This window comes from Vicugna pacos, chromosome 6 (genome assembly GCF_048564905.1).
Source record: "Vicugna pacos chromosome 6, VicPac4, whole genome shotgun sequence".
In the NCBI taxonomy this organism is placed as follows: domain Eukaryota; kingdom Metazoa; phylum Chordata; class Mammalia; order Artiodactyla; family Camelidae; genus Vicugna; species Vicugna pacos.
In genome coordinates, this window is record NC_132992.1 from 32,716,915 (window position 1) to 32,730,934 (window position 14,020).

The 14,020-nt window shown below is 35.6% G+C and overlaps 1 protein-coding gene across 1 annotated transcript in view; it reads right to left on the reverse strand.

The window, feature by feature from the left end:
* OR6J1 (olfactory receptor family 6 subfamily J member 1) overlaps positions 1-14,020 on the reverse strand; it is a 29,688-nt gene that overhangs the window by 14,175 nt on the left and 1,493 nt on the right. Inside the window, 1 exon segment of the mRNA XM_072962799.1 lies at positions 12,985-13,073. Within this exon segment, the coding sequence (XP_072818900.1) occupies positions 12,985-13,024 (40 nt within the window). The 5' untranslated portion in view covers positions 13,025-13,073.

A 14,020-nucleotide genomic window follows, 5' to 3' on the forward strand; every position in this document is an offset into this window, starting at 1 on the left:
CCCCTGGGTCTGTTTGAGGGATGATCCCACTGTCTCTTCTCTCAAATCAAGGACATAGCCATCTCATCTCCACCATGCTAGCCAGAGAGCATCTGTGAAGCTCTTAAAGACAAGCAGAGGGAAACATCTATGCTTCTATGGATAGGAAAAAGTTTCAAATATTCACAGAAAATCTAATTAATGATTATACTCTATGACATATTAAAATAATTCTAATTTTGAAATCAGAAAAATATGAGCTCAATATGCATTAATTTTTTCATTTGTTTTTTAAATTCTTTTTTGTTGTTTGTGTTTTGGGGGGGTGGGGTAATTAGGTGTATTTATTTATTACTATTTTTTTAATGGAGATACTGTACTGGGGATTGAACCCAGAACCTCGTGCATGCTAAGCATGCACTCTACCATTGAGCTATACTCTCCCTGCTACGATAATCATTACTTTGATCTTGATTAGAAATTGTATCTGAAGACAAAAGCTACAAGCTTTAGTTAGCAATTTCACAAATTACCTTGAAAGAAAAGGAGACCACTGACACGGAGGCTTTAAGAAAACAGAGCCTTAAACCAACCATTTCATCTTATTAGACAGATAAGAAAACAGCAAGCATATTTATACATCAGTTACTAACAAATTTAGTTAAATTTATATTTTTTCTGTATCTTGTGTTTACAGAGTTGAGCATTTGTCTAAATCAGTCAACTAAAAAGACCAAGGAGCTTTCCTACACTAATGAAAGATTTTTTTTAAGTAGTTGCATGGATTGTTGTCTTATAACCTGAAAACTAAAAATATTTGTTACAGAAAACCACATGTGTTTAAAACGTTTGTTTTCAGAAGACTATGTGTGTTCACATAAAGTTGTAAACTGTTTTCATGAGAGGCTGATTTATTCATCACTATTATTATTATTACCCCACATATGCAGTTATATAGCTAAATAAATGCTCAGGGGAAAATCCATAGCCTAAAACACTTATATTAATAAGCAATCAAAATAAATGAATTGAAGATGCAAAGCAATAAATTAAGAAGAAAAAGAAAACATACCTAAGAAAATTGGGAGAAAAGAAGTAATATACAGAGAAGCACAAAGTATTGAAATTAATGAAATTTTACAGCTAGAAACAGCAAATATAAGAACTGATTTTTGAAAATCAACTAAATAAGTTATTAGTGAGCCCAAATTTTTTTAAAAGGAGAAAGCACAAACACACCAAATAGCAAAGGAAGAAATAACCAGATAACAGCAAATATATACATATAACAAAATATATAATATATACATATCTGGTTTTGCTCATTTCTATCCAAATACATTTGAAAACTTGTATGAAATGGATCAAAATTGACCCCAGAAAACACTGAAAATCTAAACAGACCAAGTAGCGTAGAAGTAGCATAGAATAAAGTTGTCAAAGAGTTACCCTCTACACACTCTTCCATCTCAAAATCACCACATATAGATAATTTCACAGAGCAAAGCATAGAAAAAAAATAGAAATTTTTCTAATCATTTTTGTAAAGCAAGCATTAAATCAATATGAAAACAGCAAAAATAGTACAAAAAAGAAAAACTACCCACTTATGAATATCAGTGTAAAAATCACAAAATATTAGTGATGAGAATCGAGTAAAGCATTAAATACCATGACCAAGTGGGGTTTTTCAAGGAATGTGAGACAACTCAATATTAGGACTATTAATATTCCTAATAGTAATTAGATTCAATTATTAATAACAGATTCAATATTATGAAATCTGTTAATATAATATATCATATCAATAGAAAAAAGAGAAACATAATCATTTCCATGGATGTTGAAAAAATTTTTTTGGTAAAAACCAACTTTCATTCTTAATTTTTTTTAAATAAGGAAGTTTTTAGTCAAATGGGGAAAGATGAATACCTTTTTAACATTACATATCTCGAATCTCCAAAGCCAGAATTATTTTCAATGGAGAAAGACTAGAAGCTTTCCCAGTAAAGTTAGAAAAACCACCGAGTATTCATTATCACCTACAATATATGCTGCAAATAGTCAAGTAAAATGAGGAAGAAATTAGCAAAGAGGAGATGAAAATTGTCCAGTTAAAAATTACCTGGAATAAACAAGTTTATACTTACAGCACAGGGAACTATATTCAATATCTTGTAGTAACCTATAATGAATAAGAATATGAATAGGAATACATGTATGTATATGTATGACTGAAGCATTATTATGCTGTGCACCAGAAATTGACATAACATTGTAAACTGACTATACTTTAATTTAAAAAAGAATTAACTGGAAACTTCCAGAAAATTATCTGAAAAACTATTACAGCCAGTAAATAAAGATGGGTGAGTACAAAAATAATCATCAAAAATCAAACCTTATTATTAGTGAGAAATAAGTTGCAGATAACGGAAATCATCCAAGTTGGTATAAGCAGAAGGTGATTTTTTGTGGTTTACAAAGTCACTGGAAGGGCTGGAAAAACAGGGTCTAAGCAGAACTCCCAGGAACCCTCAGTCAGAGTACCACTGCTGTGAGCGGGTGGGCGCGCTGTCATTTCTGTGACAGGAAGCTACTGAATCAGGAAGAACGACACTGTCTGCCAGGAACCACGTTGGAACATGGCTATCTCGCGCCCTTCAAATAACACAGCTCCAGATTCTGTTTCCTGCATGCACAGAATCTAAATTTCTTCCAGGACACTAGTTAGAATGCAGTCTTGGAAATGTTTTCAGCTATAGAAAGCTCTAATGAAGAGCTGTAAAAATAACTCCTTGGACCTCAAATACCTTCAAATTCAGATGCTGTATTATAAAATGCCTTGTTCTGTACTGATAGGAAACTTAATTCTATCAGCTTTTAAGTTAAACACAGCTGATTAATCAACCAGGGTGAAATATTCAAATAAGAAGGAATTTAACTGTGTTCTCAAACAAACGTAACAGATTAATCTGTTGCTTTCCTGCTATTCAATATAAAATAAATAGTTAAATGTGATTCTCTCACTGTTAAATTATTTCATTACTTGTTTTAAATGAATACCTTAAAGTTTGTGAAGAATCATGAACTGGATTTAGTTAAATAGGGGAATTCATGAGGCACAGCTAAGTGAAAGAGATAGTAGTTTATTAAAGATATTTGTGAACCACCTTCAGTAAACCTGATCTTTCAATAAACTCCCTAAAGATTCCTGCTTGGTATCTGGATGTTGTTTTTCATAAGCAGTAAAAAGCCCAAACAACAGAAGAAATGAAAAGACAATTTTCCAAAGAGGAAATGCAGATGGCCAATGAGCACATGAAAAGATGCTCAACATCGCTGATCATCAGGGAAATGCAAATCAAAACCACAATGAGATATCACCTCACACCTGTCAGCATGGCTGTCATCAAAAAGAACACAAATAACAACTGCTGGTGAGGATGTGGAAAAAATGAACCCTCCCACACTGTTGATGGGAATGTAAATGGGTGCAGCCACTGTGGAAAACAGTAGGAAATTTCTCAAAAACTAAAAATAGACCTACCATATGACCCAGCAATTCCACTCCTGGGTATATAAAACCAAAAAAAGTTAAAAACATTAATTTGAAAAGATGTATGCACCCCAATTTTCACAGCAGCATTATTTACAATTGTCAAGGTATGGAAGAGACCTAAGTGTCCATCAACAGATGAACAGATAAAGATGTGGTGTACACACACACACATACACACACACATACACACACTGTAGAATACTATTTGGCCATAAAAAGAATGAAATTTTGCCGTTTGCAGCAACATGGACTTGGAGGGCATTATGCTAAGTGAAATAAGTCACACAGAGAAAGACAAATAGTGTATGATATCACTTATATGTGGAATCTAAAAAAATACAACAAACGTGAATAAAACGAAAAGAAGGAGACTCAGAGGTATAGTGAACAAACTAATGGCTACCAGTGGGCAGAGGGAAGGGGGGGAAGGGCAATATAGGAGTAGGGGATTTTTTTTTAAGGTTTATTATGGGATTATATGAAATCATCTGCGTGAAACTTAAAGCACTATAGAATTTAAAGAATCTTTCATTCAATTAAAAAAAAATTTAAGGAAAAAAGCCCAAATGACTTTTAATTATTGAGCTGGGTACCAGAATTCATTGACTCCTTTCTGCAAAAGTTTAAAACAATCTTGACAGGATAACAAAATGGTTGATTCTCCTTATTGAAGTGTTTCAGCTACTATAAATAAAGTATGAAAGAATTAGAATTCAACCATGTGAAATATTCTTGCCAAGAAAATCTAACCTGAATCTGATCAAGCCTCTACATTGAACAACCAATCCTCAGGGAATACGGAGGGACAGAGGAACACATTGCACAGCACTATGAGGATGCAAAGCGGAACTTGTGGGTATGTTACAGTACAAATGACCAATTCAGTCAACTCAATTGTAAGGAAAAAAGAGAGACAGAGTGAGGAAGAGGACCTAGATTTTAAAAGTCCTAGAGGAACATCGGCAAGTTGCAAAATATGGTCTATGTTTGGATCTTGATCCCAACATGATGTGAAAAAATTTTTTCAAGATATTCAGAGAAATATGGATATGAAATATGCTAAGCTTATTATGCTGTATTAGATTATATGTACTATAAGTATCCTATACCTTAATGTATAGCTTATTAGTATAAATATTAAGAAATCATTGTTGAATTTATGTTAAGAAAAATATGTCAAGAGAGAAAAAGAATGCAGTACATTGTTAACATATGGGAATCTGTATGAAGGATAAATGGGAACTCTTTGTGTTATCCTTACAACTTGACTGTAAATCTGAAGTTCTATCAAAATAAAAAACTAAAAGAAAATAAAACTATGTCTCAATTCTACCAGTCTCAATTAAAAACAAAATCACCAAGGCAGAAGGAAATTGTCTCTTTAGAGCCACAAAGTCCTTGTTTACACAGAGGAAGTTTATATCTTCCAGGTTGATAGCCAGGTACGTCATCACCACTTATTAAAAGTCTCCTCATTTTCCCATTTGATTGCAATACTTCTCTCTATATTAAGTTCTCATATATAATGGGGTCTGTTTTTGGACCCTCCATTCTATTCCACCAACCTATTTGCTATTTTTATGTCACTGTCATCCTGACTTGCTGTGTAGCTTTGAAGTCCATTCTGATGTGTGGGAAGACAAGCCCATCACTGCTAGTTTTTAATGTTTCCAAACACACACACATAAATTCCTTGCCTATTCTGAGGCGCTTATTCTTTTATTTAAACATTAAGTTAGTTTTATTCACACACACACATCCATACAAGTTAGTATTCCTGTCATGATTACACTGGATTTACTTTTGAAAGAATTGACTTCTTTAACATTAAGACTTCACAAGAGCATGGTATATCTTTCCATTTCTTCAGGTTTTGTGTAAAAATTTTTTCCTTCATAAAAATGTTACTGTTCTTGTTTAAACAAGCATTTTGTAGTTCTTATTGCTATAGTTCTTGTGAATACATTATTTTTCCCATTTGCTTATTCTTTATGAACTCTAGCAATACAGTACTAAATCTCTTGGGTTTTATGCAATCATATTACTGGCTTGAAGAAATGTGTTTATCATATCTTCTTTTCCAGTGTCTCAACTAGCTATTTCATTTTGTGTGGTTGTATTTTCTAGAACAACTGCAAGATAATATCAAATAGCAATGTCAATAGCAAGCATCCTTATCTGGCTCCTAATTTTAAATGAAACCATATTTCAATTAACTCTACTTGTGTGTTTGGTAATTGGTTTTTGTTATGTTTAAGAAGTCTGCTTCTGTCCCTATTTTCATAGCATTTTTAAATTAAGAATGGATACTAAATTTTGTCAAATGACTTTTCAGCATCTATTGATATGATCACACTATTTTTCATTTAATTTGCTATTGTCCTAGATTATGTTGCTGGATTTTCTGACATTGAACATTCTTGTATTCCTGGAATAAACTTTTCTAGACATGATGTATTATCCTTTTGATAAATACTTGATTTTACTTACTAGTATTTAATTTAGGGATTTTCCCCAATATTCAAAAGCAAGCTGGTCCTATATTCCTTTTCTTTATTTTTAAGTTTAGGTTAAAGTTATGTTGGCTTCACAAAAGAAATCATAGAGATTTCTATCTTTTTCTATGACCTAGACCAGTTTAAATAACATTGAGATTATCTGCTCTTGAAATGCTAGACAAAATATAGCTGTGAATCTATCTGGTTCTGCCCCTTTCATTATTAAATCTTTAATCACCTTTCCAGTCTTCAATATTTAATTGGTCTACTCAGGCTGCCACACCTTGATACCCATTACTTGTCATTTATATTATGCAAATAAACAACAAGTTTCTACTATATAGCACAGGGAGCTATATTCAATATCTTGTAGTGACTTATAATGAAAAAGAATATATGTGTGTGTGCATAACTGAATCACCATGCTGTACACCAGAGACTAACACAATATTGTAAATTGACTATACTTAAAAAATAAATAAATAGATAGATAAATAAATAAAATATAGTAAGCAAGAAAAACATTTTTAAATATGATTTTATGTTTTTGCCACAGCACTCCATGCATACTCTTAAAATTACTTTAAATTCTCTTGAATCTGTGCTCTCATTTCTGATTCCTAGTCTTGTATAAAGAGTTCTTTCAAATTAAAACAAAAATATTTTCAACCAGATGAATAGTGTAGTAAAAATGGGCGATGACCAAGCATGAGTAAATTACAGGAAAAAAAGAAATACAAATGACCAATAAACAAATTAAAAATATTTACTGCCACTGGCTAGACTATAAAGTCAATCAATCTGCCCAAACATACCCTGTGTAGGAGAAAGTACCTGCTCACAACATCCTGAATCCTAGGCAGACGTGTAAACAAAGGGAATAATTGGAGCAGCTGCTTGCCTGCCTTACCTCCTCAAGAAACAGAATGAGTATGATTTAATATGAAACTAATGAAGATAAGCATCAGGGCTCCTCACTCACTTGAGACCTGTCCAAGGCCAAGGGAAAGGCCTTAACTGTGTGTACTAGTAATTTTGTACTTTTTCTCTTGAAGACGACCCCCCAAATTGTATAAGATTCGAGACCTAGAGAATTTGGATCCATTCTTGATTAGATCTTAACATCTGGAGGATTTTTCTTCAAGCAACAAAGTTTTAATGACATGAATTACATTTCTTTCTTCGGGTTGAATCAAACTATAATAATATTTATCCAATAATATGATACATAATCTTTACTGATTTTCTAAAATTAACCTACAGACAAGATATGAAGATTTAACTGGAGCTATAGAACAGGATAGGAATGTTATAAATCTTGGCAATATAAAATTATAATATAGCTAAAAAAATTAAGACATGGGAAGAGAGATGGGAGGATAATCAATTTGTTAGCCTTTGATTAAGGGGATATCTAGGAACACGAAAGTTGACAATAGATATTCGATTATATGTTAGTTACATGAGCAAAAAAGTAACTACAGTCTGGAGTTGGAGGGGTTAGGGAAAGTGAGAGGTACTGCAGAAGCAATAAATTCCTCTTCTTTGAGAATATAGCCCAGGACACTATTGAAAGATGATAAGCCAAGGGAAAAGGTGGAGATATTACTAAAGACAGAAATAGTAATTAATGATGTAATTGACTAAAGGATATTAATTAAAGATAAAATAATAATCATGAGAACAATCCTAGTCAGAAAGTATTATCAGATGCTTTTTGTTAATCAAATGAGGGGAAGAGGAAAGAAAATGTTTTACTTTTCATTTTTTAATGCCTTTATTATGGTATAATTCCTGTACAGTAAACTACACATATTTCAAAAGTACAATTTGGTGAATTTTGATAGATGTATACACCAATGAGACCACCACCATAATTAAGATAGCTAACATCCATCACTCCCCAAGAGGTGCAAATTTCAGACTCCCAATTTATCCCTTCCTACTCTCTTTATCCTCTGGTAACCGTAAGTTTGTTCTCTGTTTTACTTTTCATTTTATAGCCTTCTACAGTGTTTGAATTTTTTAACTTGAGTACTACTTCTATAATTTTTAAAATAATTTTTAAATATGTGTACAATATTCTTTACAATGTTTATAATTGTGGGAACTGGAAACAATCTAAATACAGAGAGACAAATAGACTGATTAAAATAATTTAAATTGATTTTATGTATATACTGACATGGAAAGATCCCTGTACTCTATCAAGTTTTTTTATTTAAAAAAAAAATCCAGACTTTCAATAACATGCATATCACAATTCATTTTTTAAAAATCTGTACTATATAAATGCATGATATGTTTATTCTAAATGTGAATAGTTATTGCATCCAGGCAATAAAAATGCAGGTGATTTTTATTTTTCTCTTTTTGCTTGGTTTTTCTAAAATTTCCACATTTCTCCTGACTGAAACAAGGTCACAAGATTCTATTTGTAATTCTTGGCACAACTGAATATTTATTTGAGCCAAAATCTGTTTGACATCACGCTCAAATCAAAGTGTTCAGGTACAAAGATGTCCTTCAACCCACAGCGCTAAGAAGAACACAATTTCATAACTAAAGGCAGATAAAAAGAACATCATTTGCTGGGTACCTAGTGCAGCTGTGACATAAATTTTGGAGCCAGGGAGAGGAGAATCTCAATCTTCACAGCTGACAACAAAGCACAAGCTGAGTTTGTCAGAGGTAGTTCATTGTCTGGGATGTTCATTTCCAAATTGCTTTGGGAAGACAAAGTTACTGCTGCTAAATTTCAAAACATCTGAAAATCTGTGACTTTTCCAGTCATAAAGAACAGTCCTGCAAACCTTGATAAGGAAGTTTACATTGACTTTATTACAACAGATTGAACAGTGAGAAAACAAAGTCAAAAGCAAAAGGTGCTAATGCTCTAGTACAAGTTCTGATCCAAAGCACGTTCATCACCTCAGAGCAAGCAAGGTGGTCACAAAGCATTTCCCCGTGGTCTGGGACATTTCACTTCCAAGTAAAGGCTGTGCTGTCCTTCAGAATTTTCAGTAACAAGACTTCGAAGGGAACCACAGTACACTTCCATCCAATTTCACTTGTATTTTTTTGGCCTTTGTCTAATCTTAATCAGATTTATTTGGGAACCAGAAGTAATTCAGAAAACCAAAGTAGTGTTTACCCCAAACTGGAAAGTTGTCCAAAGGGCAGTGTTGGAGTAATAATTATGGTAATATTTTATTGAGATTTTCCAACGCACCAGGCACTAATTAAATACTGATGAAGTACTGAAGTGTTGATTAAGTATTTAATCAGTACTTAATCACTTAATTAAATTAAGCAATTAAATCAGTGCTTAAGTGCTGATTAAGTACTATGTTAAGAACTTTTCTCATTTGATACTCTCAAAACCTCATGAAATAGGCAATGATATTATCTACGTGCGGCAGATTGTATTTTCTGAATATGGCCACAACCATATCTCCCATCCCAAATGCTTTTCTACAATGTGACCTTGTCCACACTCCCAACAAGAGCTTGAGCCCTATGTACACTCCCTTTGAACCAGGGCAGGCTTTGATCAGTTGAGTGTGGTAGAATGAGGTCATATAGCTTCCAAGGCTGGGTCAAAAAAGTCCTTGCAACTTCCACCAAGCTGTCTTGGGATATTTCTTCTGGGGAAAACCAGCCACAAGTTAAGGACTCCTATACAGTTAGGCCATCATGCTGATGAGGCCATGTGTAGGTATTTCTAGTCAATAGTGCCAGCTGAGCTCCCAACCAACAGCCAGGCTTCACTGCCAGCCATGTGAGTGGGCCATCTTGGACCCGGAGCCCAGTCAAGCCTTCAGATGATTGCAGATTCAAACTCATGAAAGACCCTCCAGGTAAGAATTTCCCAGCCAAGCCCTTGCTGAAATCCTGATTCAGATTTTACATCATGAAGTTTAGTGTGTTTTGCCATACAGCAACTATAATCAGAACACCCCATTTTGCAAAGGAGGAAATTGAGACTTAAAGAGTGATTTGAGTCCAGGTCTTAATAAGCAGAAATCCCAGTTAAAGCAAGTTGAGAGACCAGAAGGGGGAGTTTTCACTCCCCGGGATGATAGCAAAGTCCAAGGACTCAGCCAATGAGAAGCCACAGACTCTTTGTTTATTACAGCCCTCCCAACTCCCTTTTCCTCTCTATAAAAGCATTCTCCTTCCCCTGCAGGGATTTGCACATGGCTTACCATGGTTGCCACCCCAAGCTGCTGACTGAAAATAAACTCTTCTTTGCTGGAGAAATATCTGGCAGTCTATTTATTTCAGGTAAACAACACAACGGAATATTTTTCAATCATAAAAAAGAAGGAAATCCTGCCATTTGCAACAACATGGAATAAACTGGAGGGCATTATGCTGAGTGAAATAAGCCATACAGAAAGACAAATACTGTATGGCATCACCTATGTGTGGAATCTAAACAAACAAACAAAAAGTCAGACTCATAGAAACAGAGAGAATGGTGGTTGCCAGGGCCTGGGAGGGTGGAGGAAATGGGGAGTACTGGTCAAGGGTACAAAGTCCTAACTATAAGTTGAATACGTTCTGAGGACTTAATGTACAGCACAGCGTTCACAGTTAATAATACTGTATTTTATACTTGAAATTTGCTAAGAGAGTAAATCTTAAGCATTCTCACCAAACACACACACACACACACACACAAAATGGTAACTATGTGAAGTGATGGATGTGTTAATTAACTTCATTGTAGTTGTTAATTAACTTCATTGTAGTAATCATTTCACAATATACACAATCATCACGTACACTTTAAATATATACAATTTTATTTATTTGCCAATTATACCTCAATAAAGCTGAGAAAAAGTATAATCCTAGCTTTTTCATTTCTTTCCTTTTTGTCCCTTCCCCACCCACCAGACCCCATCTTCTACCATCTCCCAGCCCCAGTGAGGCAGGGGTCAGGGCAGGATTAGCCAAGGTTCTGTATTACTTGTGATGGTTCCTCACATCCCTGTAATGATAGGACTGCCTTATATTAAACAGGATCCCCACTTTCAAAGGCATAATTAGATGTATTACTTTAACTAAAAGTAACCATTACTCTTGATCTGAATAAACAACTGAAACTTTTGTTTACAAAGTTGTAGTAAGTATCAGCCAAGAGAGTTGGGAAGAAGCTGAGTGAGGCTTATTAAACTGGTTCTCCGGGGACCCCACGCACCATAAAACTTAGGAGAAGAGTAGATCCCTTAAGAAAACAAAGCTGCAATCGAAATCTTTCAGCCCTTATGTCACCTCCACAGAGATGTGTTTATTCCAGGAGGAGCTCACCCACTGTCTTCTAGAGCCCCATTGTCCACAGAAGAAACATCATCTCACAAAGACTGGGCCAGTGTGAGGATCTAATAAAAGTCTCTATCAGTCAAAATCAGCCCCATGAGTTCAAGAGGAAGCTGAAGGAGGATTCCACTAAATGGTGACTGTACTCTTCCAAGGCTTTTCCCCAGGATGAGCCTGTTGGAAATGGAAAATTTCAAAACATTCTGGACTCATCAGATCTTGTGAGCTGAATGATGGTAAAGCCCAAGGAAACCAGTCTCCCACCCAGGAAATGCCAGTTGGCCATTCAGGGTACTTTGCAATATGGATTTTTTATTGGAGTCAATTTATAATGTTGTGTTAATTTCTGATGTACAGCACAGTGATTCATATATATACACATATATATATATTCCTTTTCATATTCTTTTTCATTATAGGCTATTACAAGATATTGAATATAGTTGCCTGTGCGACACAGTAGAACCTTGTTTATCTATTGTATATATAGTAATTAGTATCTGCAAATCCCAAACTCTCAAGTTATCCCTCCCCACCTCCTTTCCACCCGGTAACCATAAGTTTGTTTACTATGTCTGTGAGTCTGTCTCTGTTTTATAAATAAGTTCACTCATGTCTTTTTTTTTAGAGTCCACATATAAGTGATATCATAGGGTATTTTTCTTTCTCTAGATGACTTACTTCACTTAGTATAACAGTCTCCAAGTCCATCCTTGTTGCTGCAGATGGCATTATTTTATTCTTTTTTAAAGCTCAGTAGTATTCCACTGTATGTGTATATCACAACTGCTTTATCTAATCATTTGTTAATGGACATTTAGGTTGCTTCCATGTCTTGGCTATTATAAATAGTGCTGCTATGAACATTGGGGTTCATGTGTATTTTCAAATTAGAGTTTCCTCTGGATATATGCCCAGGAGTGGGATTGTTAGATCATATGTTAAGTCTCATTCAGGATACTTTGGAAAAAGATAGGTGTTCTTAAAGAACATCAGATTTGTGAGAAATGGAGCTCTCACACACCAATAGTACAGGATCTGCATTTAGATCCCACAGACAATATTGCAATCTCAAGAAATACCCATGAGAACCACATATGTTCTGCAGTCCTGTGAGCAGTGTATTTGGAATGGCCTGATTGGGATTTCCCAGAAGATTGCTAAGCCCCTAACCCTGGGCTTGCAGGGTAATCCCCACCCTGGCACTGCAGAGGATGGCGCAGCCAACAATGGCTTCCTCAAACCCTTCTCTTCCTGGCAATTGTCTTTTAACACTCCTTTATAATATGTGGCATATCGAGCACACCCACTGGGTCTCATTCCTAACTTTAGCCCCACCATCCGGGTCAATGCTAGGCAAGTCAGTGTTTATCCAAGCGGAAACACTAAGTTAGCCGCATTGAGGAACTCTGCCTGTCCCACCTTGTGCTCAGTGTAACTGTCCCCTTGGAAAACCCAAAGCTCTGGACGGCATCAAGTCTGAGTGAAACTCCTAATGCTTTTCTTTAGAATGAAAAGATCTCACCTTCCTTCTACGTGTACCAGAACTATCCAGAGGGCAAGACAAACCTCCAGGGTATACACAGAGACTTTCCCACTGGGCACTGCATGACTGACCTTCGAAACAATGAATGGTCTCGGCGGATGGTGCCGCCATGTCCAGGCTCTCGGGCTGCCAGACAAGTCTCCCCTTTCACTCACCGAGCCTGTAGGATAAAGGGGGAAATGCTTGAGATTCATGAAGTAAACCACTTCCCTTTTTATCTGGAAGCCCCCCTGCCAGCTGTTGACCTCCCATTTGAAATGGGAGAAAAACAAGTTTATCAGCAGCCCTGCCTATGAGCTATATCCGTGGGCTGATCATAATGTCTTTTCATGGTTTATCTTTGCTATGATTCAGTATGAACCCAGAGCTGTCTCCTCCCCTTCCACTCACATCCAACTCTTCCCCATCTTAGTCTCTACTACCATTTTTCTCCCGATGTGTCCCACCAGGATTTTGTCTAAATGATACTCATTCTATTAGCTCCTGATGTTTCTGGGTATCACATTCATGCTGGATCTTGCGTCTGTACTAGAAAGAGCTGGGTAAGTGTCTTGGCCGCCTGGTCTCACCTTTGAACCTAATGATTGGGCTACAGAGAACTCTTTTTCAAATCGCTGAGAATCTAAGCAATATTGAGCCTAGAAATAATCCCTGGGGAGTAGCCCTTAGTTACGTCTTCAGAGGTTGATCAACTATTTTGTGTTCTTTAATAACTGTCAACAAATGTTAGATACAATACTAGTTTGTGGAATAACTTTGAATAGCGTAGCCTGTGCTGAAAAGAAGGAAAACCATGAAAAAAGGAAAGTTTATACAGTTTACTGTTTCATCTTCTCTACTAACATCCCCTAGCATTTCCTTTATCTCGGGTACCTAAGCGGAGCCCCAATCTTATTCTCCAGTGACTGCCAAATAACCCTTGCTACAGCTCTTCCTGATAATTAAGGTAGTAGTTGATAATGCTAACTTTTAAAGAGAGATCTTTTTAAGGATTTTGGTTTGTCTTTGCTAAGCTCGTGATTCAGTATGAACCTGGGGCTTTATCCTCCCCTTCCACTCATATCCAGCTCTTGGATGGTCCCAGGCGCACTCTAGCAGATCCAAATA